Genomic DNA, 20,628 nt, shown 5'->3' with positions numbered 1-20,628 from the left:
AATAAATAGCAATTAGTGTATATGCAGAGCAGACATTATTCTGTGAGTGGAGGTCCAAGAAATAACAAGTCTTGAAAGCAAAATAAGTCCTTAAATAGGCAATTCTGACACATGATTCTGTGTAGAATGGGGAGATCACCCAATTATGTCCACTGGCATTTTCCAGTATTTAAATATTTACTATCAACTACAGTTCTTTGTAAATACTACCAAACCTAATATTTCTTATTTGTAAAACAATTTTTAGATATCCATGATAATGAGTAAAAAATATGAAGAGTGCTAAAAATATTTTAAGAAAAATAAAGGAAATCATTCAGCTCATTGAGAGATGTTTGAAATCACTGTTACAATATGGAGGGCTCCAATAACAACAAACTATACATTTATTGTCATATCTTTTTTCCAGAAAACTTTTGAAACTTTTAGTATAACTTTATCACAGAAAAATGGCTCACTCATTATTATGGTCAATCATTATTATTTTAAAATGTTTAGGTAAAGTGTTTTCCCAGTCAGCTGACCTCCTGGATTTCATGGTCTCCAAAAAGTCATCATCCTGCGAGAGGAAATCAATTCTGAAACTCACACCTCTCTAACTTCACGGTGCCCCCCTCCCCCTTTTCAGCTTTTTAATGTGTTGTCTTCCTCCATTAGATTGTGAGCTCCATGAGGGCAGTGACTTAGACCTTTCTTTGTAACCCTAGCATTTAGTACAGTGCCAAGCACACAGTAGGTGCTTAATAAATGTTTACTGATTACTGACCAAGAAAAACAGAGAAGTGAAGACTTTGGGAATCCCCTGGAATTTAGAACCCCAAATTCCAAAAATAATTATTTGTCAGGAATTTGGAAACACTATTTTGTATGAGTTCTTTCCAATGCCTGAAACAAATTCTTTTCTCCTCTTTGCCTCACAGAATCCCTTGATGTCTTAAAAGCTTGCCTCAAATATCTCTCCCCACAAGAGGCCTTTCCTGATTCCCCAGCTGCCCCCAGACTGTCTTCTTACTTTGAATATATTTTGTATATTTTTATAGGCTGTCTCCCCCAACAGAATGTAAGCTCCTTGGGGACAGAGACTGTTTCATATTTGTCTTTGTACCCAAAGCCCTTGTTTAGGGGTGGGGAACCTGCAGCCTCGAGGCCACACGTGGCCCTCTAGGTCCTCAAGTGCGGCCCTTTGACTGAATCCAAACTTCACAGAACAAAAATCCCCTTCATAGAAGGATTTGTTCTGTAAAACTTGGACTCAGTCAAAAGGCCACATTCAAGGACCTAGAAGGCCACAGATTCCCCACCCTTACCCTAGAGGATAGTAGGAGCTTAATAAATAAGTGCTGATCAATTTATTCTGATATTCTCTGATCATTCATCTTACTCTCAAGGGACTAGCCACGGTAATTTTATATTAACAAACAGTTTCTCTCTTATTGAAACTGTGAAAACTACATATTTACTTCCAGCAACATCCTTATTCTAAATGCTGAACTTCTATCAAAGGAAAGAAAATTAACTACAGTGAAATCACCAAAGTTTATTATTTCTTTCCTGGCTAGATATTACACCCTCACTGGTCAGCCACTGTATGAAAGTGACCTGCCCTGGGCCTGCAAATGGTATCCCATTCAACTGGGAGCTTCACCATATTCTATGGAGCTGCTGTAGTATTAATCTGAGCAAAGATCTTCCTCACCCATTCAACAGGGTGGGCCTAGGTGGGAAGGCCTGATTACATCTTTGTATGTAAGAAGGTCTCAAGCCCCTACTTACTAGGTGCTAAGCATGAAGCCCTCAGGGCCCTAAGGGGAGTTGCTAAGACCAGAGCCAATGCTGAGTTCTAGTCAATCAGATGATGGCTGAGACTATATAAAAAGAGAGCCTAGAACTGGGAGCAGCAGAACTGAGAATTGGGAGGGGCTGAACTGAGAACTGGGAGGAGCTAAGCAGAGAGCAGCAGGATTCAGAAGCAGAGAGCCAGCATCGAGAGCCAGCATCGAGAGAGAGAGAGAGAGAGAGAGAGAGAGAGAGAGAGAGAGAGTGTGTTGAGCAGAGAGCGCTGAACAAGAGAGAGTTTCGGAGATCAAGGAATTCAGACAGCAGAGCTGCAGGAGAGAGTGCTGAGTTGAGAGTTAGGATTTGTGAGTGATCTTTTACAAGAAGGCCCTAGAAGTATGGCTTGGTCCCTTGTGATAATATTTTGTTATAATTTCCTTGTTACTATAGTGAGGTGGGCTTATCGGTTTTGGAATATTATTGCTACAATATCGAATTGGGGGCACTGGTCCTTGGATCTGATCCTCTGGAGTCTAAATAAACGTTATACTTCCTCTGCCTTCTACCTAGAGAATTCCTTATACTTCTCAATTCCGAACCACTTAGGCATGTCCATGACCTCTCTGAGGTCATGAATTTTGCCTTACTACTATAGCTGCAAAGGCTTCTGAAGGTCAGGTTAGATAGACTAAAAGAACCAACCTGGTCAACTAGATAATTCTAATGGCATTTACAAATGAAACTGAAGGATGACAAAGAATTGTGAAAAATGGTAGAGATCGACCAGGATGGCAAACTCTTCTCATTAGCAACAACAGTGACCTTCTGGGCCCAGAACCACTCAGGATACTGGGAAACCTCATCATCAAATGTAAAGGTCTTGGTACTCACTTTTGCCCTTCACACTGGAAGGCCCCCAAACCTCATTTAAAGGGGGCACTGAGACCCACCATCTCTCCTTTCCCTCCACTTGGACTCTTCAATCATCAGTCCCCTCCATCCCTCCAGCTTTCTCTCGTGTGTTGTCTTCTGATCACACTGTAAGTCCTTTGAGGGCAAAGGTTGTCTTTCTTTTTTGTATCCCCCATGCTTGGAATAGTGCCTAGCACAAAGGAGGCCTTTAATAAATGGTTACGGACTCATTGCCTCAATGCTCCACATGAAGAAATATGGAAATGATGCTCATGAAAATGGGGAAAATTATTATACCTGACTTAATAAAACACACAAAGGAGGAAGCTATTTTAAAGACACTCCGATCAATTTTCCACTCCTCTAAAAGCTGAAAAGATACCCAAAAGAAAGGGAAAACAGAGAGAATCAATACCCAAGAAAGATGGTCAGAAGACACCAGCAATTACCAATTACTTGTCTTTATAGAATCTTTCTGAAAGCAGTCTATGCACCTATGGAGGGTATCTGTGACCCTTGATGAAGACATCTAAATCCTTCTAGAAGACCACACCTCTTCCTCATCATTGATAGCAATATATAGGAACTCTGAGGTCCAACTGCTGTTTGATTTGTTATTACAAAATTGCATTTGACTCAGTAGATCAACCACCCTTAAAGATTCCCCCTTAAAAAAAGGTGAGGGATGGTCTCCAGCGTCTAGGTGAAAGTCATCAGAGATTGTTAGATAAATGGAATCACAGATCACTATATCCAAAGATCATCTATCAATGTCCAGCGTGCCTGCCAAAGGGGTGTGTGTGTGGGGGGGGAGGGGGGAGAGAAGGGGGGGAGGGAGAGGGAGAGAGAGAGAATATGTTCATTCCACAGATGGGGAGACCGTGTGACTTGGTAAGGTGAATACATTTGTTCAGGATCACAGTGCTAGTAAATGGTGGAAATGGTAGAGCCGGACAAACTCAGGCCTTCTTTTGTTCATCAGACCAATGACTCAATCAGCATCTGTGAAGCCATGATACTCTATGGAGCAGAATGGACAAAGAGATGCCAGCATTGTGCTCCCGAGGCCCACGGGCAGGCCAAGAATACAGCTAACTCTAACAAGGGAAACCAAGGAACACGGAAGAGAGATCCAGACAAAGCACAGAGAGAAACTGGAGGAGGGAAAGATTGCTTTCATGTGGGAATGTTCCTACCCCTCTGAATAAAAGATCAGCAAGGAAAAAACTTCTGCTAATAGCCTGATGCATTAGTAATTCTTTCATAAATTATTTAAGAGTGATGTCTGGCTTTTAAAGAGTGCAGAAAGATTTTTGGGGGCTGACTGACATCATTAATTGCCAGGAAACATTATGGAGCATTGTGGAAGCCATGAGACTTGCATACTATGTAACCAAGATGCTGAACAGCGAAATAGGTCATTTAAAAAATAACTTCTGAGTGGTCAGTCCCCTTAGAGCCAGAGGAGCTAGAAGATGGCTCCAGGTAAGGCTGCTGTCTAGTCATTACTGTCGTCTCCTGGCACACAGGTCACCATATAAATGAACACCGGGCATGCTGTGCTAGCTACACACCCACCCGGCCCCAGTTATTTATACTTGCAATTTCTTTTTTTTTCTTTTTTGCTTTTGGAGGCAATCAGGGTGAAGTGATTTATCCCAGGTCACACAGTTAGTGTCTGAAGTCACATTTGAACTCAGGTTCTCCTGACTCCAGGGCCAGTGCTCTATCCACTGCACCACCGAGCTGCCCTTACACCTGTAATTTCAAATCATTTTCTGGTAATAAAATATTTGGCATCTGATTAGGTTACAGTGCCTCTCTTTCAATTCTGCCACCATTCTCTATGCCTGTGTCTGAAGGCCAAGCCTCTGTACAAACCATACACATACACCAGCAATTCCAGAAACAGCCACAACTTCTCCTTTGGACCCCCCGCTCTTAGCTGTCTTTCCAACCTTCGTGATCACCCTTGTGAGCCTGCTCTCCGCTGACTCCACTTGGAAGGCCCAGGAGGAGGCTGACCACTCATTTTCTATGTAGGAGGCAAAGGGACCTTGACAAATCATGTAATGCAAATGCCTTATTTGACATTTGAGGCAGCTGAGGCCTAGAGCCACAAAGTAGAAAGAGCTGAGTGAGGCTAATGCCGAGGGCCCCCGACTTCCATGGCGCACTCTGTCATCCACCACTGCCTGGGAACGGGACCTTCTCCCACATCTCCCAATGACCTCTCCTAGGTCTTTCCAAATCTGCCTAGCTCACAGGACATCTCTTGGTGGATGCTGTTCTAAAACTTCACTAATGAACCGTCAGCTACATTTCTAAATTTTCAGGAAACAGAATGTGTTCCAAAGAACAAAGGAGCCCAAGAGGATAAACTCTGCCATCCTGTGCCCAATTATTAATGAAAGAAAAGATGGACAAAAGAGAGGCATTGTTTTGAAAAAGTGAGAATATTCACTTTATAAGACACCAGAAATAGAAATGCCTGTAGTTATTAGACCCTCCACTAGGTCGGCGCTTCTTAAACTGTGGGTCGTGACCCCACATGGGGGAGTTTAAGAGGCTCTGAAAGGATCGTGAGTAGGAAAAGCTTAAGAAGCTGGGCACTGGATCATCGATAACAGCATCTTCCTCTCCACAAACTTGTTTCAACAGAAGTGGTAACTTCTGCATTTCAAAAATACTAATCTGAGGCTTCCTCAGAGGACCAAAGGGGACCCTGACACAAAAACCGTTGTGAAACCCTGTCTTAGAAGCTTGCCTGGGACAAGGATCTGTAATGTGCCCAGCAGTGAGCTAAGTGCTGCGAAGTCAAAGAAAGGCAAAAACATAGCTCCTGGTTCTGGGAAGTTCACATTCTAATGGGGTGGAAACATGAAAATAACTGTGCAGTAAAGACATACATATGATGTAACTGGAAGGCAATCTCAAAGGCAAGGGACTGGGGGTGGGAGAAGCTAAGACAGGCTTCCTGCAGAAGGTGGGACTTGAGCTCAAACTCAGAGGAAAGTGAAGCAAGGAGAAGGTATTGGAGCAGGGAGGCTTGAGGCTGAGGACTAACAACTCAAAGGTTCTAAGGCAGTGTCCAGGGAGAGAAAAGGGTGGATGAGACATGTTGGGAAGACCTGACAGACCGGCTGTGGGGCATGGTCTCAGACGGCATGTCTGGAGGCACAGGTAAAGGGGCCGGTAGGCAAACCAGAGACTGAACAAAGATCAAGAGACAGTGGGAGATGATAGAATGGGCAATCTATCAGATGACCAAAGACATCGAGGGTACCTGTAGGAGGGGTCTGCTCTGTAAAGGAGAAGGGCAGCCACTTTGTTGTGAAATCTGAGTGTGGGAAGAGCTGATGCAGGAAGATGTCTGAGTGATGTGAGACAAGGAGCTCCCTAATGCTGGCCTCAGTTTCTCTGGTGAAGGATGAGGCAAGGGAGGCATTGTGCACAGTGAATGTGGGGGAGGTGTGTGGTGGGTGGACCAGGGCATCGCCTCGTGGCAGCCGGGAGGGCCCAGCCGAGATGTAACAGAGCAAGGACAGAGCCGGCAGCAGCTTCTAACACAGGAACAGGAGGGGAGGAGACAGGTGTTGAAAATAATCCACAGCTGGGGTTTGGCAAGAGGAGACCAGAGACAGGACGAGAGTTTCCACTATTGTGCAGAGTGGAAGTGATTTAGCCAGGGGTCAGGGGAGGGAAGAGTAGCCGGTGTAGCCAGTGAAAGGGAGATGGGCCAGGAAAGAATGGTGTTCAATGACTTGAATGTTGTAATAGGTTTTATTTTATTTGACTTCTCAATAGGTGAGGGAGGAGTTCAAAACTGAAAATAAAATTAAAATGGAAATTTCTTTTAAATGGGGGGAAAAAGAAAATAAATTCACAGAAATCACTGACATTCTTGTACGAAGATGACACAAAAGTTCTAGCACAGTTTTATGCTTTAATAGCTGAAAACTGCATTAAGACTTTTGGGTCGCCCTGCGCTACCAACCAAACCCAACAGGAAGAATTCAGGAGAGCACTGAGGGCTGCGTACGTCTACTTGAGAGCCATGTCCCTAAAGAATATCACTGAACTCATGTGACCTGCTGAGATGACCCAGAGAAGGAAGAGAGAAGAGAGCCCTGAGCAGAGCCTGCGAAGGTACAGACATAAGCATCCAGGCTGGGACAGAGACCTAAAAGGCCATCAGGGAGGGAGCAGGGACATGAAAACCAAGGGAGAGGAGACTGTCCAGAAGCAGGGCAGTTAGCCACAGAAGCCCCTGCCTGCAAGGTCTCACTCCGCATCTCCTAGCTCCATCCACCTCTGCCCTATAACTCATAAATTCACTTTCATCTTGAACTTGCTCCTGCCCCTTTCCATCTTCTGGCACTCATGGAAGCTCATCTCTCTGCTGATAACATGCCTTCCCTGCCCGCCCTGTGAATACTGCCTGGGCTCTCCCTTCTTCCCCTGCCCTGCGACGGTCTTCATTCCTCACAGATCCTTCTGGTTCTTCTCTTCCTCACTCTCACTCAGCAATCTCTCCTACTTTAAGGTCCATGATCTTGATACTTGATGGCCATTACCAATCAACTCCAAGAATGTTCTTGTTGACTTCTCCATCACACCTCCCGCTGGGACTGCAGGAGATATCAATTGCCATTTGATGTTCCTCAAATACCCTAATCTCCCAGTTCCTCAGTTTACTGAATTTTCTGCACCACCTCAGCCCCCCATTCTATACACATCCTCCCCTGCCTGATCCTGGCATCACTCATGAGTGTTCTTCCACAAACTCTGAAATGCCTCTATCTGGAGGTGAGGAAGCCTTTGGAAGTGGGATAAGTCACCGTGCTGACCAGAGCTGCCCAGTCTTTCACAGCTGATTGTTTTTCACGATACTGCCGTGACTCTGTAGACTGTTCTTCTATACAAGGTTTTTCTGAAGCAACTCCCTTCATCATTTCATAGAGAACAACACTACGAACTTACTATCTTGCAACTTTGCTGCATTTACTGTTTCAATAAGTTTTTGTTGGCTCTTCAGGGTTTTCTAAGTAAATCAAATCATCTGCTGAGGCAATAATTTCTGTTTCCTCCTTGCCTGTACCTATTCCCTCAACTTCTCTTTCTCCTCATATTGTTACAGCTCATATATCTAGGACTATGTTAAAACAATAGAAGTGATGATGGGCATCCATTTTCTTTATTACATGTTTGCTTTTAGTTTAATATAGATATTGTTAAGGAAAGAACCATTTATTCCTATGCTTGCGTGTGTGTGTGTGTGTGTGTGTGTGTGTGTGTAATGAATGTGGGTGTTTGGGTGCTGGATTTTGTCAAAAGTCTATTGCAACATCTACTGATATAATTCTGTGATTTTTATTATTTTAGGCAGTCAATAAATATTTATTAAGAGCTTGCTAAGTGTCAAGCATTATCCTAAGCACTACTGATAACAAAGAAAAGCAAAAGACAGTCCCTGTTCTCAAAAAGTTCACAGTCTAATAGTCTAATGGGGGAGACAAATATATATATATACACATACATACAGAGAGAGAGAGAGAGAGAGAGAGAGAGAGAGAGAGAGAGAGAGCACGAGCGCAGAGGTTCCCAAACTTACATGGCCTACCTCCCCCTTTACAAAAAAAAAAAAAAATCACAGTGCCCCCTCCCCCCTCCAGAAAAATTTTACAAACTAGGAAAGATGAAGTGTATGATTGCCCCTGAGCCTACCACCACCCCCTGCAGTGTTCCAGCACCCCCCAGGGAGCAGTACTGCCCACTTTGGGAACCACTGAATTATATAAGAGAAACATGAAATAATCAGGATAAGTTAGAGATAATCAATAGAAAAAAGGCATTAGAACTAAGGAAAGGCTTCCTGTAGGAGGCAGATGTTTAGCTGGGCCTTGAAGGAAGCACAGATGAAAAGGGAGACCACTTCAGGCATGGGGTTCAGCCAGTGAAAACGCCGAGTCAGGAGATGGAGAGTCTCGTACTGGGAACAGCTAGAAGAAGAAGCTAGAAGTCCAGGGTCAATGGACTGAAGAGTCCAGGAGACAGAGAGTGTAAAGTTGAAGAAGACTGGAAAGGTGAAGTGTGTTGGTAAGCAAAATGGGCTCTTAGCACTCAGTTCGACCAAGTGCCCTTAAAGAGATTGGCTTTTGTTTCCTTTGATTAATTCAGTGTATTTCATTGAGTCTTACTAGGTGCAAAGCCCCAGGACCAACCCCTATTAGGTGGTAAGCCTATGTGGGTGTGAAGCTCCCAGGGTACTAAGGGGAAGTGCTAACTCAAGAGCCAATCATAGGAGCCTAAGTTCTGGTCATTCAGATGACGTTTGATGATGTCTGAAACGGTATAAGAAGAGAAGACAGAGCTATTTGCTCAGGGGCTCTCACTCTTGGTGGTGCACTGAGGCAGAGACTTCAGGCAGCTGTAGCTAAGGGCCCTCCAGCTCGTAAACCCGGATGCTGGGATGTTGTTAAACTCTGGTAACTATGTATTGGGATTTGAATCAGACAAGGTCTGTCTGTCGCTGTCCGTAATTTGTTTGCATTTTGCTCTGAAGTTCAGGGTGCTGGCTTTTTCCCCTGAACTAAATGAATGGTATTTGTATGCTGAATTAAAGTAAGCTTGTCAACCCCTTAATGCTGCTTTCCTTAGTAAAGCAGATCAAAAGAACCTGGTGTTTTGCAGCATGCTGGCAGCATTCTTGTTTTTGGGCTTGTGTTGGTTTTTCACCCCCCCATAGCAGCTGCTATGATTGTTGAAACATGAGTGAAGCAGGGGCTACATTATAAAGGGCTTTGAATGCCAGAAGATTTTATATTTGATCCTGGAAATGATAGAGAGCACTGGATTTACTGAGTAGGGAGAGTCACGGTCAGATCTGTGCTGACAGCTCAGAAGTGAGGGGGCCTGCATCAGAGTGACAGCAGTGTCACAGGAGAGACAGGACAAACACAAGAGATGTTACACAGGTAAAACTGACAGGCGCTGCCAACAGATCAGGTGTCAGAGATGACACCAAGACTGCAAACCCGGAACACCAGGAGGAGGGTCGTTACTTTGACCGTAATGGGGGAATAAGGGAGCAGGGAGGGTCTAACTATTGGGGGGGGGAGTAGGAGAGGGGAAGATTACGGATTCAATTTTGGACATGATTAGTTTAAGATATCTATGGAATATCCAGCTTAAGATGTGCAATGGGAGGTTGGAGAGGCAAAGCTGGAGATCAGCAGAGAGGGCAGGGCTGGATAAGCAGCGCTAGGTGTCTCAGTGGATAGAGTGCCCGGCCTGGAGCCAGGAAGACTCATCTCCCCGAGTTCAAATCCAGCCTCAGACACTTCCTAGCTGTGTGACCCTGGGCAAGTCACTTCACCCTGCTGGCCTCAGTTTCCTCATCTGTTAAATGGTCTGGAGAAGGAAATGGCAAAGCACTACGACATCTTGGCTGGGGTCATGAAGGGTCAGACTCAAATGACTGAACCGCACAGCAAGCAGACTCAGGAATCATAAGCACAGCAGGGCAGAACCAGGTGGTGGCTGGGAAGCAGGGGCCTGCGGAGGCTCCCCTCCAGATCCCTCCAAACACCTATAAAAATGGCTCTGAACAAATTCTAGAGCTGCGGAACCCATGAAATGGCAGAGGGAAGCAGGGCTCCAGCCCAGGAGAGCCTGGATGATCGCTGGGAAGGGGTCTATCAAACGGTGCTGAGAGCGGAGGGCAGCCCAGTGTGGGCCGTGCCAGGACAGACCAGACCCAGAATCAGCCCTCTGGAACAGGCCTTGGGGCCATCAAACAGTGAGCTGTGGCAGTGACCAGACTTCTCAACCCACAAACGCCAAAGAGCAGGTGAGGGGGAAACTTCGGGATTGAGTACAGAGCGGTATGGCCGCCAGCTCTGGGGGTGGAGGAGGTGGTGCAGTGTCAGCCTCTTCCTGAATCCCTGGCTCACACCGTGGGAGGAATCTAGCAGCAGATCAGAGCAAGAGTGCAAGGACTGCTTTGTGGGCACAAAGGCAGATTCTCTTGCTGTGCCCAGCATGGATCTGTATTGCGGTCCTGGTTTGCAGTTCTTTGGGGAGGAGGAGCTGCTGGGACAGAGCATGGGGTGATGGTGGAGTACTGAAGGAGCTCTGAAAACAGCAGTGCTTGGACCCTAAAGCTTGGGACAAAATACTCTCTACTCTACAAGCAGTCATATCCTGATAAAAAGCTCAAGGGTCAGGTGGTTGGCTGGGAACATGAACAGGCAGTGAAAATGAATTCACACTCAAACTCAAACTCTAGATTCCTTTTTTGGTGACAAAGAAGACCAAAACATACAGCCAGAAGAAGTCAACAAAGTCAAAGTGCCTACATCAAAAGCCTCTAAGAAAAATATGAATTGGGCTCAGGCCATGGAAGAGCTCAAAAAGGATTTGGAAAAGCAAGTAAGAGAAGTAGTGGAAAAATTGGGAAGAGAAATGAGACTGATGCAAGAAAACCATGAAAAACAAGTCAATGACTTGCTAAACAAGACCCCCAAAAATACTGAAGAAAATAACACCTTAAAAATAGACTAACCCCAATGGCGAAAGAGCTCCAAAAAGCCAATGAGGAGAAGTATGCCTTGAAAGGCAGAATTAGCCAAATGGAAAAGGAGGTCCAAAAGACCACTGAAGAAAATAACACCTTAAAAATTAGATGGAGCAAGTGGAAGCTAGTGACTTTATGAGAAATCAAGACACTATAAAACAGAACCAAAGGAGTGAAAAAAATGGAAGACTATGTAAAATATCTCATTGGAAAAACCACTGATCTGGAGAATAGATCCAAGAGATAATTTAACTACTGAAAGCCATGATCAAAAAAAGAGCCTAGACATCATCTTTCAAGAAATTATCAAGGAAAACTGCCCTGATATTCTAGAGCCAGAGGGTAAAACAGAAATTGAAAGAATCCACCAATCACCTCTTGAAAAAGATCCCCAAAAGAAAACTCCTAGGAATATTGTCACGAAATTCCAGAGTTTCCAGGTCAAGGAGAAAATACTGCAAGCAGCCAGAAACAATTTGAATATTGTGGAAACACAATCAGGATAACACAAGATCTAGCAGCTTCCATGTTAAAGGATTGAAGGGCTTGGAATATGATATTCTGGAGGTCAATGGAGCTAGGATTAAAACCAAGAATCACCTACCCAGCAAAACTGAGTATCATGCCCCAAGGCAAAATGTGGACTTTCAATAAAATAGAGGACTTTCAAGCTTTCTCAATGAAAAGACCAGAGCTGAATAGAAAATATGACTTTCAAATACAAGAATCAAGAGAAGCATGAAAAGGTAAACAAGAAAGAGAATTCATAAGGGACTTACTAAAGTTGAACTGTTATGTTTGCTTTCCCACATGGAAAGATGACATGTGTATTTCATGAGACCTTTATCAGTATTAGGGGAGTTGAAGGGAATATAGACAGAGGGCACAGGATAAGTTGAATATGAAGGGATGATACCTAAAAAAAATAAAATAAAATTAAGGGGTGAGAGAGGGAGAAAGGGAAAGATAGAAGGGGGTAAATTATCTCACATAAAAGTAGCAAGAAAAAGGAGTTCTGTTGTAAGGGAAGAGGAGGTAGGTGAGGGGGAATGAGTGAATCACTCCATCGGATCCAACTTGAGGAGGGAATAACATACACACTCAATTGGGTATCTTACTCCACAGGAAAGTAAGGGGAAGGTGATAAAAAAGGGGGGGGGGCGATAGAAGGGAGGGCAGATAGGGGGAGGAGGTAATCAAAAGCAAACACCTTTGAAAAGGGCCAGGGTCAAGAGAGAAAACTGAATAAAGGGGGACAGGAAAGGATAGAAGAAAACATAGTTAGCCTTTCACAACATGAGCATTGTGAAAGTGTTTTACATAATGATACATGTGTGATCTATGTTGAATGGCTTGCCTTCCTAGGGAGGGTGGGTGGGAAAGGAAGAGGGGAGAGAATTTGGAACTCAAAGTTTTAAAAGCTATTCTGCCCTACAAGAAAGTAAGGGGAAAGGGGATGGGGGGAATGGGGTAAAAGAGGGGAGGGCTGACTAGGGAATGAGGCAATCAGAATATATGCCCTCTTGGAATGGGGGGAGGGTAGAAATGGGGAGAAAATTTGTAACTCACACTCTTGTGGAAATCAATGTTGAAAACTAAAATATTAAATACATTTAAATTAAAAAAAAAGAAAAAAAGAATCATTAGCATAGTTGAAAACATGGAAGCTGATGAGATTAGTGAGTAAAATAACATAGAGGAAGAAGAGGACCAGGATGGTGCCCTAGTGGGAGGTGGGCGGGGAGGGAAGGGGAGAGACACCCACAGTTAACACGCACGCAGGCATGAATTGTACTGAATATCTAAATATTGTCTAAAATGGAGCAATATATGCAACTGAACTTTCAGTATGTTTGTCATTTACTACAGAATTTGTCATTAGCTAATAGAAAAGTAAAGATGAGGAAGATCCAGCGAAGGAGACTGAGAATGGGCAAGCAGATCAGACATTCGTGGTCTTCGTGTGTGACCTAATATGTTGCTGTGGCCCATTTGCGAGTATTTCATTTAAAATTTTTGCATTAATGGTCATCAGTAATAATGGTCTGCAGTTTTCTTTCTCTGCTTTGTCCTCCTGGTTTAAGCATGAAGGCAATGTTTAAGTCACAGAATGAGACTGGAAGGGCCTCTTCTTTTCCTATTATTTCAACAATTTATGTAACCTCAGAATTGTCCTTTGAATGTCTGACAGAATTCATTTGCAAATCCATCTGTTCCTGGAGCTTTTTTTCCTGGGATTTCATTTAAAGCTTATTAATTTTTTTTCCTGACACGGTGTAAAATAGCCTATTTCTTCTTTTGTTATTCTAGCTAACTGATATTTGTGTAAGAATTCATTCATTTTATCTAGTTTATCAGTTTTGTTAGGATACAGCAGCGTAAAAGAGTCTGACAATTTCCTTATTTCCTCTTCAACTGCTATTAATTCCCCTTTTTAATTTTCGAAAGAAACAATTTGGTTTTCCTCTTTTTCAAAATCTGATTGGCTAACTGCTCATCTATTTTATTAGTTTTATTAATTCAATGGAACTCTTTTACTTTCAATTCTATTACACTTTTCTTTAGATTTCAGAATTTCTTCTTTGTTGTTTAGCTGGGGTTTTTTATTTGCTGTTCAAGTTTTTTAGTTATGTCCCCAATTAACTGATTTCTTCTCTCTCTTTTGTTGACAAAAGCAGTCAGAAATATAAATTTTCCTCCAATTACTACTCTGGCTACATCCCATATTTTGGCATATTATCTCATTATTGTATAGTAATCTTCTAGAATGAAATTTTTAATTGTTTCTACAACTTATTCTTTGACCCACCAGTTATTTGTTACTATCATTTACTCTCCAAGCATTTTAATTCTTTCTCCAAAAGTCATTTATTGGATATAAGTTCTACTGCAATGTGATGAGTACACAATGTGTTTCATATTTCGCTTTCCTACTGGTGTTTTCACGCCGGAATATTTGTAAAGGTTCCATATGTGGCCTAGAAGTATACAGATTCTTTTCTATTCTTACTCAGTAATTGCCAGCGGTGTATCATTTCCAACTTCCTAAAGTTTTATTTAGGTCTTTAACTTTGTTTATCTTTTAGTTAGATTGTCTTGGTCTGAAAGAAATATTTAGTTTCTCACTATTACAGCTTTACTATCTACTTCTCCTTCTATTGACTTTTCATTTAAATCAGATGTTATACTATTAGATGTGTCTATACTAAAGTACAGATGATGATTCATTATCTTTGGGGCAGTTAATCAGAATGTTATTCCCCTGCTTATCACTTCTTATCACACCTATGCTAATTGTAGCCTAATCTGAATTTGAATCTTACTTTAATTCAGTTGATTTTAGCTCTCTGGCAATCTTTATGCTCCCAGCACGCTCTTGTACGCATCCTACCGCTGGACTCGGCTTCCTATTCCATTCTGCCATCCGAGCTCATCCGAGCCACAGGGACGCTCATCAGTTGCATGTTTCCCTCCATCCTATTCCCATTCTTTTTTTTCTCTTACCCTCCCCACCACCTTTTACAAATAAGAATATTTGTGATCCTGACATTTGTGATCCAGAAGTGAAATGGCCTGTTCTCTGCGCACTGTGGCTCTTCTCTTCCCCTTGCCCTACTCTGATTCCATACTTTTATTCTTTCTTCCTTTTTTTAATGCTTCCTTCTCATTTCTCTCACCAAGACTGCAATAGCTTCTGTTTATGACTCTCATCTAGGCCTGTCTCTCAAACCCCTCCCTCGCTCCCCCTATTTCCCTTAGGAGTTGAATGTGTTTCTATATTGCAATCTGGCTGTGTACGTTATTTTAACTCCTCTTTCTTTATCTGGTTCAGATGAAAACGAGGTTCAAGTGATACCCATTACTTCCACCTTCTGCTTTCTCTACATTTAAACACTCCTTCATGACAGGTATTTCCATCCCTTTCTTCGTCAGTTCCTAGTTCCTCCCATTTCTCTCTAGACCATCCAAATAGAAGGAAACCACTCACAAGCCCTCTGTCTGTCATATTTGCCTTGCTCTGTGATCCTCAAAGCGATGAGGGTTCTGAAAAGAGGTAGCTACATGGGACAGAGCACAGGCCTGGAGTCAGGAAGACCTGAGTTCAAATTCAGCCCCAGACACGTCCTAACTGTGTGACCCTGGGTAAGTCATTTACCCTCTCCCTCAGGAAGAGAAGCCTCAGCGTCCTCATCTGTGAGGAAAAGAATGGTGACAATAGTAGCATCTACTTCGCAGGACTGTGAGAATACAAGGTGCCTGGCACACAGCGAGAGCCTAATATACGTGGGTTTTATCTCCATTAACATGTGAACATGTTCGATGTGGGGTGGGGGGGGCAAGCTCCAGACCTGCCCTCCTGAGCAGGGTGAGCATGCCCTAGCTGCTCCTGAGGGTCATGTGCAAGGCTTTGTCTCCTGCTGTGGTTCAGGTCCAGGACGCCTGGCTGACATGAGGATGCCTAGTCAGCACCCTTGGCTTGTCCTCAACTATGGCCAAAGCTCCAGGTGGCCTGCCTCTGACACCTTTTTTTCTCTAGCCATCACAGAAACGCCAGGGCCACCATCACACTGAGTTCTGCCCAGGACCCCTCACTGAGTTCTGCAAGACCCTCCCCTGAGCAGTGCTTGGCTTGGGGCTGTGCCCTCAATGGGCTCTTGTCAAAAGACTCCAGGGCTACCCCCGGTGCCAGGCTCTGCTCACTCATCTACTTCTGGGTTTCTGCAAGACTCTGGTAGTCCTTCAGTGGCCTCCTGGGGGTTAGGAGTAGGGGAGGAGTCTATAGATGATTCTCCTTACTCCTTTTTCACTGGTACATTATTAAGCTTCATCAACCATTCCATGAACAAGACCCTCAATTGCTTGGCTCAGGGCATTCTCTAACTAGGACGACCTGCACTCTGACCACTGACCTACCTGGCTTCCTTAAGTCCCAACTAAAATCCCACCTTCTACAGGATGCCTTCCCCAGCCCCTTTAATTCCAGGGCCTTTCCTCTGCCAATAACTTCCCATTTCTCCTGTATACAGTTGTCTGCACAGATTTGTTTGCATATTGTCTTTCCCTTTAGACTGTAAGCTTCGTGAGAGCAGAGGCTGTCTTTTACCTCTTCTTGTATATGGTGCCTAGCACAAAGTAGGAGCTTGATAAATGTGTCCTGATTGACTGCTTCACTGGGGTGTCTGTGGGGTTCTGGGCTCTTCCAGGTCCTAACATGCTACCGTCCTACTGATCTCTCAGAATGTGATGTCCTTCCCCTCCGGCTCTTTCGGTCAGGGATGCCCCCATCCTCCCGGTCACTCGGGTTCACAACTGAGTAGCCATTCTTGACTCCTGACTTTCCATTCCCCACCAGAGCCAATCAGCTGCCAAGCTTCTCTGACCCTACTTCAGCACGTCCCGTACCTGCCCCTTCCTTCCACACACTTGGCCATCACCCAATTTTAGGCCTTCAAGCCCTCCTTCCGTACCACTAGAACAGCCTCCTCATAGGCCCGGCTCCAGGCTGTCCCCTCTTTCTTCCAGCTTCCACGGCTGCCTACTTGCTTTCCCAAAGCCTAGGTATGACCGTGCCACTGCCCTGCCCTTCAGAATCTGGAGCCAGCCCACCTTTCTGGCCTGATTTTGTGCTATTCCCCCACAGGGTCTACATTCCAATCAACCTGCACTCCTTCAATTCCCTCTTCCATTCTGGTGCCTCTGCCGTCTTTACCTGCAGTCTCGGGTTCCTGGTTTCCTTCCAGACTCAGGTGGGGCAGCAGCACCTTCTACAGAAGGCTTTCGTGGCCCACTTGACTGGAAAGCCTTTCCTATCCAAGGTTATCTTGGGTCTCTGCCTACAAAGGTGTTCGTGGTACCCCTGCCCCCAGCACAATGTAAGGTCTTTGAGTGACTCCGTGACCCCATTTGAGGTTTTCTTGGCAAAGACACTGGAGTGGTCTGCTGTTTGCTTCTCAGTTCATTTTACAAATGAGGAAACTGAGGCAGACTGGGGGAAGTGATTTACCCAGGGTCACACAGCTGGGAAGTGTCTGAGGCCAGCCTGGGACTCCAGGGGATGAGTCTTCTGGATTCCAGGCTGGGTGCTCTTTCCACTGCATCACCTAGCTCTGAGGGTGGGGGTGTAGCCTGGCCCAGCACCAGGGACAGAGGTGGTACTTAATGAGGGCTCCTTTTGTCTCCCTCCCACAGATGCCCGCTCTAGCCTAGACTCTCTCTGGGCCCTCCGGGTACCCCTGGCCAGCTCCAGGGGGTCAGGGCCTATCTGTAACCTGGCCCACAGCATGGCGCCAGACCCAGAGCAATGAGGGAGGGGATGAGAGCCCCGCCCTTTGCCTGGTGGTTTTGTTTTTGCAGGTAAAGTGCTCAGGATGGGGGATGATCTTGTTCTCCTGCCTCCAGGCAAGCAGAGGCGCAGGACTGACCCCTGCTGGCAAGAGGAGGCCACTGCACCACCTCCCCCACGGTCCAAAGGAGCCCCTGAGCCCGTGGATCTCCTCACCCTCTTTTCCTGTACCTGACCCTCAGGGGCAACTATTCCCAGGCCTCCATCCCCCCTCAGATCTGCACCAGCGTCAGTCAGCCAGTCAACGAGCATTTATTAAGCACCTACTATGTGCCATGCACTGTGCTAAGCACTGGGGATACAAAGTAAGGCAAAAGACAGTCCCTGCGCTCAAGGAGCTCCCAATCTAGCGGAAGAGACAACGCTGCAGACCACTGGGGAGCCGCCAGGTACAGACAGAAGAAACTGGGGGCTGGTCTCAGAGGGAGAACACCGAGGTTGAGGAGTCCTGGGAAACACAGCCCCAGTTTGCGGGCTGAGGAGGGCCTGCAAAGACACGGTGGCCCGTGGTTCCGGCCAGAAGGGCCCTTCATTCAGACATTAGAAAGCCGAGGCCCAGAAAGGATAAGGGACTTGTCCAAGGTCACACGTACTAAGTGGCTGGACCGAGATTTAAACGCAATTACATTCAACTCGACAGAAGTGCCTGCTGTGGGCACAGTCCTGGGCCTGGGCCAGGGCCAGGAGATAAGTCCCTGCTGACTCCAAACTCGGGGCTCTCTCCACTAAAATCACCCTCAAGGAAGGGCCCCCAGAAATCACCTAGGCCGCAGCAACTCCAGGCACCCCAATGATGGAGCCCCACTGCAGCGATGGCCACGCTGCCCCACGATGACCCTGCCGCCGGACTTGGCCGTTTAGGTGGCCGGGGAAGGCGGCTAACGGGAGAATCAGATTTGCTTTTTGACTACACTGCCTATACGGCTTTGTTTTAGTTGCTTTCTCTATGGAGGCAGGGGAGATGGAAGAAAGAGAACTGGATGAAAATAAAACTGAAAGTTAAAAATAATAAAATGATATTTCTTTGTAAAAAGAAAAGAATTTACCGGCGCTCTTCAGCTTGCAAATGAGGAAAGCACAGCTTAGCCCAGAGCACAAAATGACTCAGGAGCAGGGCCAGGATTCTGAGCCTCCAGGTGGGAGAGCCAAAGCCCCCTCGAGAACACAACATATCCCCGCCGCGCCGCGCCCCGCCCCCCTCCCCGCGCTGGTTAATGGTGGGGCAGCAGCCAGGCCAGGCCTCCTTCTCCCCACTGCACCATTTTCACCGGCAGCTTAAAGACGTGGAAAGGAAAGGAGTGGGGACCGTGGGGAGATGACCCAGGATTCCCAGAGCCGGGACCGTGGGGAGATCACCCAAGATCCCCGGAGCTGGGACCGTGGGGAGATCACCCAAGATCCCCGGAGCTGGGACCGTGGGGAGATCACCCAGGATCCCAGACCGTGGGGAGATCACCCAAGATCCCCGGAGCTGGGACCATCGGGAGATCACCCAGGATCCCTGGAACCCGGCGTGTGAGGGATCTCTAGCCCGTCCATCCCAAGAAGAAGTGATGTGTCCAGTGCCACGCACCGGTCAGTGGCAGCAGAGCCAAGGACACAAAGCCAAATGCCCCTTCTACTACAGCCCTCCCCAGGACGAAGGGGGCCACGAAATCCTCAAACTCAACACCTCTCTCGGAGAAGAAGAAAAACTCAAGAGAGCAGAGCCGGTCTCGGGGCGTCTAGTTTGTCCATCCCACTCGTTTTACAAATGAAGAAACTGAGGCCCAAAGAACTGAGCTGACTCTCCCAGGTCTCCTGGCCAGGAAGCTGCCACGTCCACTCTGCCACACCTAACCTCTGTGAAGTGCTGACCTACTGTGTGCCTGGCCAGATTCTTAGTCCGGAACCTGCATTTTTCACTCCCATTTTACTGACAGGAAAACTTCGGCTGAGGGAAGATGTGGGACTCCAGCAAAAACACAGGACGCGGAAGGGATCTCAGTCCAAAGCCCTCGAGGAGGAAACTGAGGCAGCCCAGAGAGGCAATGGGACTGACTGGCCCAAGGCCACACCCTCTGCCGGGATTCTACGCCCAGACTCTAAATACAAATCATCCCACCCTCCATGTCACAGATGGGTAAACTGAGGCAGCCCAGAGAGGTTCCGGCCGCACCCAAGGTCACACAGCGCATGGGGGGAGGGGCTGTCAGGTCTCTGGGGGGACCCCCGAGGCTCCTCATCCCACCGGCTCTATGTCACACACGGGGAAACTGAGGCAGAGAGGCCGCTCGGCCCGCCAGGGGCTCTTGCTCTGCCCCTGCCGACCTCCAGCCCCCGCCAGCACCCCTCCGGCCCCTGAGCCCCCGGCCTCAGGCCCACCTGCTCGTCCTCGGCGCGGCCAAGAGGCCCAGCACGGTCCCTGATCGCCCCACGGACGCCGCCATCTTGTCCCCTCCCCCACAGCTGGACGCCCGCCTGTCGTCACGCGGTGCGACGGGACGCGCTGTGACGTCACGCGACGGCGTCCTCGCCGCAGCCAATGAGGCGGCGCCTCGTTAGGGGGCGGGGCGGGGGCGGGACCCGCGGAGGCTGCACGTGGTGGGCTCGCGGGGCGGGGCGGGGCTTCCCCGGCAGCCTCGGGAGGAGGAGTTTCCTCTGCCGAGTCTCTGTCCAGGTGCGCGTAGGCGTGGCGGTGCCTGGAGAGCCGGGCTTTCCCTGTCGCCTTATCTCCCCAGCAGCTGGGCAGCGCCTGGCATGCCGGGGGAGCTCGATAAGTGCTCCTGCCCTCCCTCCCAATCCACTTTTGATTTAGCTGCTTTGTACAGATTTGTATTTATTCTCTTTCCCTGTGTCCTAGTCTCCTTTAGAATAGAACCTCCCTGAGGGTGGGATTGCTCCCTGCCTTGTACCTGTAGCCCACGGGGCTAGCTCAGTGCTTGGCACGTAGGTGCTTAATAAATGCTTACTGATTGATTGCACCGATCTCAGAGCTTCAAGGGACCTTAGAGGCCATCTGCCCCTGACACAGGAAAGG

The 20,628-nt window shown here is 46.7% G+C and overlaps 1 protein-coding gene across 2 annotated transcripts in view; it reads right to left on the bottom strand.

Annotated features, from left to right (window-relative positions):
- The window catches only part of PISD (phosphatidylserine decarboxylase), a 57,632-nt gene extending 37,537 nt beyond the window's left edge, over nt 1-20,095 (bottom strand). The window contains exon 1 of one of the 2 annotated variants that reach the window (XM_036761277.1): nt 19,974-20,095. In XM_036761277.1, the coding sequence (XP_036617172.1) occupies nt 19,974-20,038 (65 nt within the window). In that variant the 5' untranslated portion in view covers nt 20,039-20,095. The remainder of the gene's footprint in view (nt 1-19,973) is intronic. The other variant, XM_036761267.1, reaches the window with a different exon arrangement.
- Between the last annotated feature and the right edge of the window lie 533 nt (nt 20,096-20,628).

The sequence above is a fragment of the Trichosurus vulpecula genome, chromosome 1 (genome assembly GCF_011100635.1).
Source record: "Trichosurus vulpecula isolate mTriVul1 chromosome 1, mTriVul1.pri, whole genome shotgun sequence".
Classification (NCBI taxonomy): domain Eukaryota; kingdom Metazoa; phylum Chordata; class Mammalia; order Diprotodontia; family Phalangeridae; genus Trichosurus; species Trichosurus vulpecula.
The sequence above is the reverse complement of the archived record's forward strand: the minus strand, read 5'-3'. Positions and strand labels throughout refer to the sequence as shown.